At 40.4% G+C, this 16,955-nt stretch overlaps 1 protein-coding gene across 1 annotated transcript in view; it reads right to left on the reverse strand.

The window, feature by feature from the left end:
* TBC1D2B (TBC1 domain family member 2B) overlaps window positions 1-16,955 on the reverse strand; it is a 68,451-nt gene that overhangs the window by 25,628 nt on the left and 25,868 nt on the right. The window contains exon 3 of the mRNA XM_030578067.1: window positions 4,685-4,850. Within this exon, the coding sequence (XP_030433927.1) occupies window positions 4,685-4,850 (166 nt within the window). The remainder of the gene's footprint in view (window positions 1-4,684; window positions 4,851-16,955) is intronic.

The raw sequence follows: 16,955 nt of genomic DNA on the forward strand, positions 1-16,955 counted from the left end.
GGCCCTGAGCAGCGAACTGCGGCAAGTGGGAGCCGCGATCGGCTGTATCTGGGGATGGGGCAGGTAAACAAATCGGCCCGGCCTGCCAGGGGCTTTCCCTGCACAAGCGGCATCTCAAGTTTGGGAAACACTGTGATACACTATACATATCACAATACCATGATTCCAAATAATTTGGTTCAATTAAGCAGTATGATAATGATCATTTTGATACAATTTTTTAAAACCACAATGTAATCCTTCATAAAGCAAGGAGCATCCGATTTGCAAACTTGGCTGCGATTTGATTATGTATTCAGTAATCTTTTCACCGCTATTCTTTCTGTGTATGTAGGACTACAAGATCCACATGGTATAGACAGTGAGCCTGTTATTTCTAAGTCACTGGTTCAGATCCAGCCCCGGTTCTTTGATAGACATCTACAAAGTATGCGTGGAGTGAATGTGGCAGTCTCCGACTAATTCCTGGTGAACAAGAATCCACATCACAAAAAACTCAGACATCTCTCTAGGAATTCTCAGTATAGAAGCAAAGGAAGCAGAGGACTGAGTGAGCTATTCTCTTTCAATAAGAGGTGAGCTTTCCACTGTCCATGCCTGTCTTGTCCTGTGGCTGGAGGACTTCATTCTTAAATGCCAGCAAACCTCCACCTTTCCAGAGTTTTAAGATAACTACGTTTAGAAAAAAGAACAGGAGTACTTGTGGCACCTTACAGACTAACAGATTAATTTGAGCATAAGCTTTCGTGGGCTACAGCCCACTTCATTGGATGCACAGAATGTAACATATCTCCTTACCATATGTTCCATTCTGTACATCTGATGAAGTGGGCTGTAGCCCATGAAAGCTTATGCTCAAATTAATCTGTTAGTCTCCAAGGTGCCACAAGTATTCCTGTTCTTTTTGCGGATACAGACTAACATGGCTGCTACTCTGAAACCTATGCTCAGAAAGAATAATGAGGCAAGAGAAACAATAACAAGCAAAAGGTACTTGAGAATGTTTTTCATATATTCCCCATGAGGGCAAGTGTCATAGTTGGAGTTTAATTTCTACATGTACTTTCATAAGGATTTTGTTTGCTGACTCTTTGAGGATTGAGAATTAAGTATGTGCTATTGGACTACAAATTAAGTATAAAGAGTAGCTGGTTGAATTCCTTTATAATATGTACTTCAATAATTAAATACAGCACACCTCCTTCCCCCTCCCCCACATTACTGAAATTTATGTAAAGCTATAGTACCACAGGACTTTATGTTTACAGAACTCCAACAGCAAACCAAGGTAGTTTATTCTTTTAAATAATATTTTAACTGTACAAAGTTACACAAAATATGTGAAAGTTCAAAATGTTCTACTGGCTCATCCCATCATATGATTAGGTAACTCAGGGGTTATTACAGTACATCCTTTTAAACAAGCAGGACTCTACATAAACAAATGAGGCTGCAGGAACTGTCAGCATAAGAAGGAAGGACTACTCAGCTCTGAACATTTATCTGATCCAATTAGTTTTTGGTGGCTTTAATTGTTGAAAGCTGATTTAAAATGAAGCAACTTCCAGGTTAGACAAGTGCAATTAACGTGCACATATAGTACATTCTTTATATGAAACATACTCTCTTCACTTCCTTCTTGTTATTTCTTTACTGTTGCTTAGGGCATATGCAGATATTACAACAAGCCCTTGCTGTCAAGCAGATGTTAACCATATGTTAAAGCTCTACACAAAGAACTACTGTGATGAAATTATGCTGCATGGCTAAAGCAGCAAGAATGGTCTTGTACTTAAGACACTGACCCAGGGGACTCAGCAAGTATGGGCTCCCAGCACTGCCACAGACTTCCTCTGAAACCTTGGATAAATCCCTTCATCTCCGTGCCTCAGTTCACTTTCTGTACTATAGAGTTAACAATTCCAAATTCACATCCATGAAAAACACGTCACGGATCATGAAATCTGGTCTCTCTGCTGTGAAATCTGGTCTTTTGTGTGCTTTTACCCTATACTATATAGATTTCATGGGGAAGACTGGTGTTTCTCAAATTAGGGGTCCTGACCGAAAAAGGAGTTACAGAAGGGTCCCAAGATTATTTTAGTGTGGTCATGGTATTGCCACCCTTACTTCTGCGCTGCCTTCAGAGCTGAGTGGCCAGAGAGCAGCAGCTGTTGGCCAGGCATCCATCTCTGAAGGCAGCTCCCCACCAGCAGCCGTGCAGAAGTAAGGGTGGCAATACCATACCATGCCACTCTTATTTCTGCCCTGCTGTCTTCAGAGCTGAACTCCCATCCAGCAGCCACCGCTCTCCAGCTGCTCAGCTGTGAATGCAGTGCTGCCACCAGCAGCGCAGAAGTAAGGGTAGCAGTACTGCAATCCCCCCTACAACTCCTTTTGGGTCAGGACCCCTTACAATTAAAATACTGTGAAATTTCAGATTTCAGTAACTGAAACCATGAAACTTATGATTTTTATAATCCCATGACTGTGAAATTGACCAAAACGGACCATGAGTTTGGTAGGGCTCTACTAATAGTATGTTGCAAGAATTCATTAATCAATCAATCAATCTTTGTATAAGGCACACAGGTAACAAGGTGCTGAAAACCACAATATGACCTATACAAATAAATAAAATTGCTTAAAGTTTAGATATTATCCTTCCCATTCCTCAACTATATTAGCTCTGCATCTTAGGTATTTCTAGGTTGTCTATCACATCAATAGCCTGCTTAGCCATCATTAACTATTACAGTAAAAATTCTAATCCGGTTTAAAAACTGATTTTTATTTGTATTTTAAGTTTATGATTTTGAAGATGTCGTTAACTACCCCTTAAGGATTGGATTCCATAAGCTCTCTATAAGCAGAACTTGCTTACAATTTATCAGAGTTCTATCTTACATACAAAAAACTATGTTAAAAAGAACATTAAGACTGCAAAGTCCAGCACTCAAAAGTTAGGAATTTATAATAAGGTTGCCTGTGCAACTTTCATTTGGGTCCCTCATGCATATGCATTATGATACAGTCTTTAATTACATGATCACATACTGTTCTTCCCCCCACAGGATGTCACCTTATTCAGTGTACTGAATCAACAGTGCTCAGCTAATGAGCAGCTTCACAATATTTTCTTTTATCCTCATGATTCAATGCATGGTCCTAGACCTTATTTACTGCACACTATTCAAACCTGCTCTGAAGACAGAATTATTAATTTCCCCACGGGCTTTTCCATGGTGCTTATCTCTACAGTATTGATACTTCAGAAACAATTAATCTATCTTCATGAAACCCTGTGAGATGAGGGACGTTTATCCTCATTTTACAGGTGAGGAACTGAGACGCAGATATTAAGGTCAAGAGTAATCACTAATTTTGGGCATCCAACTTGAGACGGCTAGGATTGGATTTTCCAGAATTATAGAACACTTTATACATTCAAAGCATAGTTCCCAATGACTGCAGATGTTAGTGCTCAGCACTTCTGTATATCAGACACTCTCAGGCTGTGCACCCAGAATATGAAGAACACACAGTTAGTGACCACCTGTGAAAAGTTTGGTTGAAATTGATTTGCTCAGCATTACACAGGATCTCTCCAGCACATGCAGTGATAGAACCCAGTTCTCCAGAGCAGCACTCAATTGCCTTAACCATGAGACCATTCTTTCTCTTCCTGCAGCCTCCTACCTCATTCACGACACACCTTCCAACTTCTGCGCCTAACTGATTTCATTTAAAGGTTTCCTTATTTAACTCAACTGCACTGGTAAAAAATAAATAAAAAATATTCTCATTGACAGCACAAGAAGAATGTGGTCTAGTTGACAGGACAGCAGCCACTGCATCATGAACTGCTCTAACATCATGTGAAAAGGATCAGCTGTCCTTTGAACAGTAGCGAAAGGTCACTAGACAGATTATATGAAATGTTCATAAAGAACCTATAGTAATAGGAGAGCCAGAAGTCAGTCACTGTACGACTGTTTTTGAAAACAATTGGTGTCAAAGAGTGAACTCAAGTAAACTTGTCTTAAAATAGTTACTTCCATTCCATGCTTTTAAAAAAAATATTTCTTACTTTAAGAAAGTGGTTGTCATAACTTGCTCACTGTTGGCCTGAACATCTTGTATTTAATCTACAGTACATATCTTTTTAAAAAATGGAACAAACAACTAAGAATATTAATAGTAGTTTGGAGATGAAAAACCCTATTTTAAGTATTAACTAATAAATCACCATATCGCCACTGAAGTAAGGAATTACTACTCCCATTTTACAGAAAAAGAATAGGATGCAGAGTGGTTAAGTATTTAACTTGCCCAAGGGCACAGAGAAATAGATCCTGGCTCCTAGTCTTGTGCTCAGACCGTAAAGCTATTACTGTCTGACAGATAGTAAAACATCCAATGTAAAATAAACAAACATTACTGTATCTCTATACCCAACTCTACCTGTTAAATTAGTAATCCTAGTATGTATAAATACACAGTCTACTTTAAGAGATATTGTGACAATGGACAGGCTACTAATTTTTCCAATTTCTTGCTTAATTTGTACATTTTATCTCTCCATCTTATACTGACCCTATCACCACAGTATCTGAGCAGCTTGAAGTATCAATGGCCATTTGCTAGGGACTAGTACAATTCTCATGTGGAAAAAAGAACTCACTTGATCTCAGTACCCCATTGTTTCAAGGAGAAATTGATGGCACTTTGTTGGACTGGTGCTGGCTGGCAAGCTGCTTGTTCTCCTACCAGGTCCGTGGGAGCAGTCTCCACAGCTAGGACATTTCTGGCTTTCTCTGCTGAGACATTTGGATTCAGGATATTCAAATCTGAGAAAGGAAAGCAACATTTGTTTATTATTATGATTTTATCACCTTAAACATTGCACAAGGCCCACACAAATGCCATGTTTTTAAAAAGGTGTATTTGAACTACAGAAAAACAACAGGACTGTGTCTTTATCCTCAGTATGCTAAGATATCATTGCATTCATATTGTTGTGCACTAGCTAATAAAATCTCAGAGGTACACAGTGTACATGGCTGAAAACAATGTATTGCAAATGCGTAAGCTGAAGAATGTACTATGGGTAGCACAAGGCATTAGTTTGAGGTTTTTAGCAGAGGCCTTCTGCTAACCCTCAGCATAGCAGGTAGTTTCACCCCAGTGCAGTTTCAAAATAAAATACAGCCTTTGCTGATGTTAGCAATGAGCAGGCTTACAAATATCCTGCTTTGAAGTCACACAGCAGATAAACAGGAAGATCTCTCAGATTCTGAAATGTTAAAAGGGAAAGCGAGAAATAAAACATTTAAAAATATCTGTTATGATGCAGAACTCTGAAGAACTGTCTAACAAGTCAGAAATGTAGCTGGTACCTTACACCTCTGAAAATCTGGGGTGAAATCCTGAATAGGCAACAGTGAGTTTGGTGCTCTCATTTTATATCTTGTGCTGATAAAGTCTTGCAAAAAGTTCCCACAGGGCCAAACCTTAGTCTTACAGAGTCCTAAATTCTATTGGACCATCGCTGAATGAAGGCCAGCCTCTAGTTAAAGGGTCCTTAACCTGGTCTACTGCAATGTACACACGACACCTTTGGGTGCACCTTTCAAGCACTATGACTGACATGGTTTTGTGCGTACTTAAAAAAAAAATCATCTGTGCACGCAGATGTTGGTGCTTGCTTGTGCATATGTCTGCATGTACAGTCGTCAATGTTGCACAAGCACAACTGGATGCAACCTTCGGAAAAAAAAATCAAACCCAAGCTATGTGCATATATTTAAGAGTGCAAGTTGTAGAGTTCATGAAAAAAACCTAGAGTATATGCTGAGTACACAGTTTTCAAATACAATTTTGCTTAGGCAAAACCATTCCTTCATACACCTCATTCACCCCAAAGTCCGTCCACAACTTTTCAGTGAGGACTATTTTCCAGCCAAGTTTTAACTTTCAATCTTCAGCCACTTTTGCTGTAGCCCTATTAAAAAAAATGGTTGTTAAAATAGTCTTACAAATGACAAGAGTGAAGCTTTGCCACTTCTTCCTAACTCAAACAGCTGATTTGAATAAAAAACCAATCGCTGATAAAATTCATTTTCTGGAAGAGAAAAAGTATGGAAAATTTCAGCCCAATAGCCAAGTTCTTCAAAAAATGATGGGCATCTGTGAACAAGATTATAAGTAACAGCAACATACATTTTCATCAAGTCCTGACTCCCTCTCCAGCAATAGTTTTCATTCAAAACTACTTTACAGTTCGGAACAACGGACAAGAGTCTCTGCTCCTGAGCACTGATATAGCAAGCATGTTTCAGCAGCTGCCTCAGTGCCTGTAACTAGCCAGTGCTCTCAGAGCCTAACTTTCAAGAGCAAACACAACTGGTTACAAAAATTAACAGCTGCAATCCCAGAAAATCATCAAGACACTCTGCTTGAAAGCAGATGAGGTGACAGGGCACAGACATTCATACTCTGGAAACACTTTGGTAGCTAGGTTTATGCTGGTCAAGACTGGAAACACATTCAAGATTTTCATTACTAGGAAGGAGGTGCATGACAAAGTGGGCCTCACATGTAAGCCAGCGGGGTAAATTAGAGTAAACAACCTTGAAATATTTTTATGACAAACATTAAAAAGCTGCCCTGTGCCACAGGAAAAACAAGTGTAAATCCAAATGGTTGTAATCAGAAGCTGAAGTGTTATCAATTCTACTTGCACTCACCTTTCTGAGTTACAGAAAGTAAAGGTAAATCACAGACTGATTTTGTTACCCCTTATGTTTTATGCGTATGCTTTAGAGTGTGCCTTTAGCAGCAAGACAATCTGAAGCAGTTTTCTGAAGCTCCATTTGTATAAACAAAAGTTCAGATTTACAGCTAGTGAAACAGAAAATACAAGAGCTCTTGTATTGAATGGAATTGTTTTACCAAGTATTAATTTTTGTTTCTGAATGCTTCATGTAATATTCCAGTCTTTCCTTTTTAAGGTGTGTGATTGCCTTCCTTCAGTTCCCAGCATGGACTTCCATAAACTTTTGGCATTTCTACAAACACCACCACAACTCTTAGCGGAAAACCTCAACACTGCTACAAAGTTTCTTGTACAAAGCTTCACCAGCCAAGAAAATTTATGCAGTTATGCATTGCAACAGCAGAACAAATCTACATTTGACTGCAGACACTTGGCAATGGGGGTTGTAAGATAACCTGAACAGAATGCTTATGTGAGGCAGAAATCATTGCAGGACCTGCTACAGAATACAACCAAATGGCTCCAATACTAACAGCATAGTTCTTCTATATCATTTACCAGTCGTAAGCAAAACTTGCAACTGAAGTCTTTTATAGAATACTCGTTATCATACTGCAGTTTTGGATGGTAACAGATTACAAGTAACTTTAGTAACTCTATATATTGTGTGCCAGATATGAGGTGGAAGAAAGAAAAACAACATTAAAACCATTCTCACATTTTTCCTCCATTATATTTTAGAGAACTAGGTTGCATAACTCAGTGAATAAAGTATAATTCACTTTTTAAACCAAATACTCAAAACTGGGATTACGGAATACATCTTCCAGTCTCATGCACAACAAAATGCACAGTCATAGGTCTATCTACTGTAGGTCAGTGTACAGTAGAGAACATTACTAGGGTCATGAACAGAAGTGGATACCAAGCTCCTGCAGCACCACATATGGCCAACCTGACTGGATAAACGGAGTATTGTTTTTTTGGTGGAGTTAGTCCATTTACAGTCATGAATGAAAGTTCCACAGAAAAATTATTAACTATACACATGCATTGTGTAAAAAAGAAGTTCGTTTTCATCATACTGTGTGTCTATATCGATTCTGCAATTGTTTTCTGACAGGTGGCACAAAATATAGCATGCAACAGATGATAAAAACATCTGCTACCAATTACAATGTAAGATTGTAAGCAGAAAAGGACAGCTTAATTTCTTCTCTCTAGAAATACTGTGATCCATGATGTCAGCAGTCTGACAGTCTCTTAAAAATGTTCTTTTAATTGCTGCTTCAGCATGGTTTTCCAGAACTCACTACAGGCATGTCTACACTGCAATTTAAAAACTGCAGCTGGGCTCTGCCAGCTGACGGGCTCGTGGGGCTCACGCTAAGGGCTGTTTAAAAGGCAGTGTAGACATTCGAACTGGAGCATGGGCTTTGGGATTCTCTACTTCACAGGGGTCCTAAAGCTCAGGCTCCAACCCAAGCCTGAAAGTCTAATACTTCAATTAAACAGCCCCTTAGCCTGAGTTCCGCAAGCCTGAGTCAGCTGGCATAGGTCAGGCGCAGGTGTCTAATTGCAGAATAGATATACCCTATGTTTCCTGCCTTCTGCAATGCTGCATTTATTTAATGGACACTGTCTGAATTGACTTTCAAAGGCTCATGTAGCTGCTGAAAGGCTGCACTGACAGCCACAGTCTCAGTTCATCCTACTGACTGCAGGACTCTACAATAGCTTTTTTGATTACAGCAGACGAGGCCAAGTTCTTTCCAAGTGGTGACATTCAGATTTGGAGGAGTGCTTTGTATGATCTACCAGTATGTAGGACAGCAGAAGTTAAACATTTTGCTAAGTTTAAAAGGAAGAAAAATGCAGATTTTATCTCAGCCAACAGCCACACTTCCAGCTATTGCAAAAGAATTATAATGTACCATTAACATCACTCAAATGCATAGGATGAGGCTGCGTGAAACAATGGCCATGTCTACATCTAAAATTTTGCAGCGCTGGTTGTTACAGCTGTATTAGTACAGCTGTATAGGGCCAGCGCTGCAGAGTGGCCACACTTACAGCAACCAGCGCTGCAAGTGGTGTTAGATGTGGCCACACTGCAGCGCTGTTGGGCGGCTTCAAGGGGGGTTCCGGGACGAGAGAGCAAACCGGGAAAGGAAACCAGCTTCGCCGCGGTTTGCTCTCTCGGTCCCGGAGCCACCCAGCAAACCGCAGGGAAGGAGACCTGCTTGCTCGGGGTTCCGGGACCGAGAGAGCAAACCGGGAACGCCGCGGTTTGCTCTCTCGGTCCCGGAGCCACCCAGCAAACCGCAGGGAAGGAGACCTGCTTGCTCGGGGTTCCGGGACCGAGAGAGCAAACCGCGGCGAAGCTGGTTTCCTTTCCCGGTTTGCTCTCTCGGTCCCGGAACCCCGAGCAAGCAGGTCTCCTTCCCTGCGGTTTGCTGGGTGGCTCCGGGACCGAGAGAGCAAACCGCGGCGTTCCCGGTTTGCTCTCTCGGTCCCGGAACCCCGAGCAAGCAGGTCTCCTTCCCTGCGGTTTGCTGGGTGGCTCCGGGACCGAGAGAGCAAACCGCGGCGTTCCCGGTTTGCTCTCTCGGTCCCGGAACCCCGAGCAAGCAGGTCTCCTTCCCTGCGGTTTGCTGGGTGGCTCCGGGAACGCGAGAGCAAACCGCGGCGAAGCTGGTCTCCTTTCCCGGTTTGCTCTCTCGGTCCCGGAACCCCGAGCAAGCAGGTCTCCTTCCCTGCGGTTTGCTGGGTGGCTCCGGGACCGAGAGAGCAAACCGGGAAAGGAAACCAGCTTGATTACCAGAGGCTTCCTCCTTCCACGGAGGTCAAGAAAAGCGCTGGTAACTGTCTACATTGGATTACCAGCGCTGGATCACCAGCGCTGGATCCTCTACACCCGAGACAAAACGGGAGTACGGCCAGCGCTGCAAACAGGGAGTTGCAGCGCTGGTGGTGCCCTGCAGATGTGTACACCTCCTAAGTTGCAGCGCTGTAACTCCCTCACCAGCGCTGCAACTTTCTGATGTAGACAAGCCCAATGAAGCTGAACTCTACTTCCTCCTGGGTATGCTTTACAACACTTTATGTACATGATCACAATCTGTTTCTGAACTGTTACAATGGAATATTAAAAAAACCAAACCAATCTCACAAATGCTCCTGGAACCAATAAGATGTGTACATGCTTTACCATGTAACCTTGTAATATTGTCACCCATATCTTTCCTAGTCGTTATTTCCCTGTAAGTTTATGGCCAGAACCTGAACCTTGTTTTAAATTATTTGCTCTCTGGGGCAGAAGGTAGGTCTGTTATTGTGAGCCAAAGCTCAAAGAGACCATAACCAGGGAAGACTTGTACCTACGCTTGTTGTATCAGTTCTGTGGACAGATGAAGACCACCAAGAGTCCCTGAATGCCAACTGGCAAAGGAGTGACAGGAATATCCTGATTCTGGTATGTACATTTTGTTTCATCAAGGACTATCTTGTGAGGTCTTAAATGAGGACTAGATGACCTCCTGAGGTCCCTTCAACCCTGATAATCTATGATTCTATTTGAAAACCAGGCTCAGAGTGGTCATCAATATTGTTATGAAATATATATACAGATACTGTGTATCCCATAAGGCTTCATGAGAATATGCTTATGAATGTATATATGATATAATTGAAATATGTTTTATGCTACATATGCCATGTAACATATCTATGTAAAGGTTATGATCTACTGAATACATTCCTCCTCTTTGTATGCATGTATCATTTTTATACTTGAAGTTAGGAATATTGGCTGTATACTTGCTAGATTTCTAAGTAGCCTTTGTAAAGCATTTGGTCAGCTTCTTGAGAAAGGAATGTGCAAACACTTAAGGGACAATGAATCTTGGGAGGCTCCAATCCACATAGGAAGTCTACATGAGGACTTCCAAGGTAGCATGTAAGCCATGGCTGCTGCCTATAAAAACTGAGTCATGCATGGACATGTGACTTGACCATGTGACTCCAAAACTCCATCCTGGAGCTGGACTTTGCATAGGAGAGGGGAGGGGCTCTCCACCCACAAGAGAAAGTCTATTTAAGCATGTGGAAGACCTCTTCATTTTGTCTTCAGCTGGCTAAAGCGACAACCTCTCCACCCCCAAGGATATCTGAAAGAGACTGGAACAAAGGACATTAATTACAGGGGGTGTGAGTGACTGCTGGACCCAGACTAGAAGGAGACTAGTCTGTAAAAGGAAGCTTACTGGAACTGGTGAGGTTTTATCTGTATTCAGTTTTCTTAGACATAGACTTGCGTGTTCTATTTTGTTTTACTTGGTAATTCACTTTGTTCTGTCTCTTACTACTTGGAACCACTGAAATCCTACTTTCTGTATTTAAAAAAATCAATTTTTAATTATTAATTAACCCAAAGTATGTATTAATACACGAGGGGGGGGGGCGCGCAGCTGTGCATCTCTATCAGTGTTATAAAGAGCAAACAATTTATGAGTTTACCCTGTATACAGCTGTAACATGGATTTATTTGGGATTTAGATCCCATTGGGAGTTGGGCATCTGAATGTTAAAGACAGGAACACTTCTGTAAGTGGCTTTCAGTTAAGTCTGCAGCTTTGGGACATGTAGTTCAGAACTGGGTCTGTGCTGGAGCAGACTGGTATGTCTGGCTCAACAAGACAGGCTGCTGGATTCCCAGGCTGGCAAGGAAAGCAGGGGCAGAAGTAGTCTTGGAACATCAGTTGGCAGTTCCCAAGGCAGTTTTTGTGATCCAACCCGTCACACTATGTAAGGAGTTATGTACAGTAACTTCTCACTTAACGTTGTCCTGGTTAACATTGTTGTGGTGATCAATTAGAGAACATACCTATTTAAAGTTGTACAATGCTGCCATATAACGTTGTTTGGCAGCCTCCTGCTTTCTCCACTTCATGCAGAAAGAGCAACCTGTTGGAACTAGCTGGTGGGGGCTTGGAACCAGGGTGGGCCAGCAGCCCCCCATCAGCTTTCCTAAGTTCCCTGTGCAGCAGCTGCCCAGCAGGCTATCAATTGTCAGGCAGTAGAAGCTGTCCCTCTCTCCACTACCCTGTGCTGCTCCTGCCCTCTGCCTTGGAGCTGCTCCCAGGAGCCTCCTGCTTTCTGTGCAGGGAGGGGAGGGGGGGAAGAGGGGTGCTAATGTCAGGATGTCCCCCTCCCCTTGTTCAGAGCAAGGAGTGGGGACACAACAGGGCTCAGGACAGAGGGAGCTGTTGCAGCTACTTTCTCAATTTGCTGATCTACGTAAACAGGCAGTGTTCTTAGAGTGGAGTCAGTGTACTTAAAGGGGCAATGCACATATTCTCTCTCTCTCTCTCTCTCTCTCTGAGTGTGAGGCTACATTAACAACTATGTGTTAACCCAGCCGAGTGCTAGTTCATCATTTAGCAGTAAGGCATTCTCTGGGAAATATCCCACCCTCTTCCACCCCCTGACTCCACCACCTCAACCAAGCTTCACAATCATCATTGCTGTATAGAGTACTAAACTGTTTGTTTAAAACTTTTATATTTATTTATGTTTAATTTAACATATATAAATAAAAAAAGAGAGAGTCTTTTGTCTGGTGAAAAAAAATTTCCCTGGAACCTAGCCTCTCCCCCTGGCCATTTACATTAGTTCTTATGGGAACATTGGATTCGCTTAACATCCAATCGTTTTGCTTAAAGTAGTCTTTTTCAGGAACATAACTACAACGTTAAGCGAGGAGGTACTGTATATCTACTGAAAATATGGTCTTAGATTCTGTATCAAGGTATGAGTCACTATCAGAAACAGGTTTTCTGTCAGACGAGATGTTTATTTGCCTCTCTGTAAATGTAAATTAAGCATAGTAAGCTAACAAAGGATATCAATTTACATACAAAGTCAACAGAGAGATGTGAAGTCAACTGGGAAGGAGCACACAGGAAAAACACAAGTCCCACTGGTTATACTGTCTCTGAGCAGAGACAATGAGCTTTAGGGAGTATAAGTAGAAGACAAAGAGGACATCCCCTTGTCCTGCACCTAGGAAATAAACTTACAATGCACTTATATTAATGAAAATGGGATCTCAGCCAAACGTGGCTAAAAATGCTGCAGAGGACTTCGGGATGAGAAACTTCTTTAGACAGGAGGTTAACCTGTTACTTAAGGGTAGTCTCTAGAAAGCACATTATGATTTTGTTTTACATGTAACCTTTTGTTTCCAATATTCTTACTCACTATCACCTGACCCTTCAGTAAACTTTTGTTGTTTTCACTACAAATATATCTAAGTGTTGTGATATTAAGCAAGGTGCTGAGCCTGAGTTGAATCACACAAGATAGTGTGTACACTGTTCCATTGGGGATGACAGACCTGGCATATCTGTGGGTGTTCAGCGGATAAGGGACTGGACACTACAGGAAAATGTTTCAAAGGGACTCAGGGACTGGGGTGCAACTATTGTTAATATGCAAGACAAAGGTGAGCATTGCCCAGAGGAAAGTACTTGAGTGGTTAACGAGCTGGTGGTGTCGGAGTGGACACCAAGTTAAGCACAAGCAGGACTCCCTCACACTGGAGGCAGTAAGGGTGACAATGTGACCAGTCTCGTGGGTAACCCGAGAGCCATTAAAGAAAGGTATGAATCCTGTGTCAGTCTAGCACTTTTAACAAGTACCTAAAACATCCACATACAAGTTGATTGGGAAGGAAAGCAAATCTTGCACCTGAACAGTGAGTCACTTTACTCAACATCTAGAAGTTTTTGGACAGATGCAGTAGTAATTACAATATGCCTCACTATACTATGGTAAAGATGTATGCAAAGGATTTTAAAACCACATTTACCTTTATGCACATTCCTTTGTTGAAGCAATTAAATATATATAGCTCATCACTAGCACAAAATGCACACAATTGTGGGACTACAAGAAAAACAAGTTACTGTGTAACTATCTAGGCTTTCATCATAATCTTCCCTCTTTTTTAAAGTAGTGTTTTATTTTAAAAACAGTTAACACCTTTTTTTGTTGTTTTTTTTTTTAAGAAAAAAAAGTTAAGCTTGATGAATTTCTTTTCTTTGAGAAGGTTTCCACATATACCTCCACAGCTAATGAAAAATGTCAGTCCCGGTTTGTTAAACAAACAATCTGACCCAGTAAAAAACAAAATGTAGCTTTAAAACTTTTGTTCTATTAAGGAGATCACTAGATAAAGCACTAATAATGGAGATCAAAAGTTAATGAGAAAAGTACACATCACCACCACCATTAATTTGAAGCAAGCAATCCAACATTTAAGAAGAGGCCACATCGTTCAGTCTTGTGGTGAAACAGAATATTTGAGTTATTTCATCAGATATGAAGTATTTTGCAGGAATTAATGCATAACACAATATTATTGGAAACAATGGTAACTGCAATAGGTCATTTGGGGTTTCATTACCACTTTACTACCTTCCTTTAGTAATCAAGTACTTGATATCAAAGTCAAAACAAAAATGTATTCAATATTATGAACAGTGGAGGATGTCAAAAGATGAATGTGTAAAATGTGCTCTGGTTGAGCTCCAGTTTACTTACGGCTTTTGTGATACAAAACAAATTTGGCTGCAAAAAAAGAAGATGGAAACAATGAAAGCCTCTTATCACACCTGAAATTTTTAAAAACAAATTTCAAACAGGAGGGTGCCATTTTTCTAAGGCAACACTGAGGAATGGTGGAATTCAACTCCAGATAGTAACAAATTCTGTGATGACAGCTCAACCCATTAAATACATAATAGGAAATAAACACCACACTGATATGCAAATGAAGTGATAGACATTGATGTATATAAACAAATATCTAACTAGGATTTTGTGGTTAGCGGGAAAGAGGTAGCTTTGTCCCTCTGTCACGAAGCAGTGGAAAGAGTGATTTCCTTGCTCATCTCTGGCCTGGTTACAAATTGTTGATACAAAGTCTGGGCCTCATTCTGTCACATTACTTTGAACAGGACCTTAAGCTGTGAGTGGTCCCACAGCGGGAGGCGGCATAAGCAGGCCCTCTGTGAAGAAAAGACACATCTGTCTCTCCATCTCATCTCATCTCTTCCCTAGTATTCTACAATAGTTGTAAAAATTAAAGAACTCCAATTGCCACCTTCTTGCATTTATTTAGTACTTTTTATCAGCTCATCACTAAGGTCTTTGCAAATATTAACTAATTTAGCCTCACAACATCCCTGAAGTTGGTAATTATTCCTATTTTGCTGGCCATAGAACCTGGAGCCATAGAGAAATTGTTCTCATGTGCTTTATTAACTACTCACTTACTGAAAGAATTTTTACTCAAGTTTTCCAGAAAGCTCACCCACTTTCTTGGGCAGAGACCCAGCAAGAGAAATTTCAACATAATATTTTGGGGGAAATTACTATTATTATAGAACTTGAAAATAGGAGCTTATTGAAAATGCCTCCTCAGCCATAATTATAGTATCACTATTGGGGTGCTAGAAATGTATTTGAAGATATCAATAATTCAAAGAAACTGAGTCCAAACCATGCTCCTTTAAAATATCAGGATAACTGTGTGTCTGGCCATTCTATGAACTAAACATCAGTGTTATGTATTAGCTGGAATGGAATCTGAAACGAGACACAGCTACCACTGTTCAACAGTTCTGCTAGATATATAATCAGAGGAAATTATCCACTAGTCGATGAATTCATAGACTTCAGAGCACCTTTCATAGACTCTAGGGCAAGGTGAAGAAGAATACTCTTAAAATATTTCTCTTTTAATCCTGTCTTTCTCAGACTAAGATAATTGGCTTCTTACTACTTAATATGGGTGTGCAATTTTGAATATAAAATATCTCCATTCAGTTGTTTTCCTTTATGTCTTAATGCTAGATAGAGTGATAACTTCTCAATGAATACTTAATTGATGAAGCATTAGGCATGGTGCACTGTTGTAAGCAGAACTGTGAAAAGCTTACTGACAACTTCTCAATGAATACTTAATTGATGAAGCATTAGGCATGGTGCACTGTTGTAAGCAGAACTGTGAAAAGCTTACTGACATTGAAAGCAGTTGTTGCAAGTTATGTCAAAATATATGGGGCTTGTTATAAATACACAGTGTACCAATATTAATTGAGAAACTAAATGTAGATGAATGCAATAATATCGGATCGCCTAAAAACTAAGAATCAAATGAACAAAATGGAAGCTATATGAAATTTCAAGAAACTGAAAGTTCAATGCACTGGAAAGAACAAATTATTTACTTGACATCCATGAACAGTACAATGGCTCCATTACAAGACATACAAAAGTAGTGTTACTATATTTGCTTTTCATAGCCCACTTCTTCATAAACATGAATATTAAAAGAAACGAGTAACAAGAATGCCTCCTTGTCAAGGCTACATCAGACAGAATGGTAGGACAACCTCTACTTTTCACTCTAAAATAGTTTAAATTAGAAATCTGAGTAATTGAAAGAAAAGAAAAATTACTTCTCTCCTATAATCTAAATTTTTTAAAAAAGATATTGCAATGCATAATTTGTTTCTTGATCTGAAGCAGCACTAGTTCACCATTCAGATGATTAGTAACTGAACCTGCTTTTAAAGACTCACTTCTGTAATGCAGCTTGTATCTTCTGCTACAAGGTATGTAATCAATAGTACAGTAGGAGGTTTTTACAAGTTATAGATGTAATTTACAGCTTCTGATCAGAGGGGAAAAATCCCCTCCCATTGTAAAGCACTTAATCTACAGATATAAATCATTGTAAGTGGCACGTATTATTTTTAGAAGTTTAATCAAGTAGTAAGAAAGGGAGACCTAGTAAAAGTAACTAATCTCATATTTTCAAACTCCCTGTGGTAGAGAATATTCAAACTACAGCTACTCTCTCAAATGTAGGCAGGGAATGGGTTAGAGGGTAGTGCTGCAGCAGGTCAACAGGGGAATCTGAACTCTGGGGAGCGGGGCGGGGGGGGGGAGGTTTGGCTTAAATTTCCTGTTACTATGGAATGAACCAGCCTAAGCCAATCCATTTTAAAGCCTTTTGAGTTTTGCCAAATATTGGAAAAGTATACCTGACCTTAAAGTCTTCATTAGCCCAAGGGAGCTTTCTGTCACATCCCATTTGGAATACAAT

Source organism: Gopherus evgoodei, chromosome 10 (genome assembly GCF_007399415.2).
Source record: "Gopherus evgoodei ecotype Sinaloan lineage chromosome 10, rGopEvg1_v1.p, whole genome shotgun sequence".
NCBI classification, from domain to species: Eukaryota; Metazoa; Chordata; order Testudines; family Testudinidae; genus Gopherus; species Gopherus evgoodei.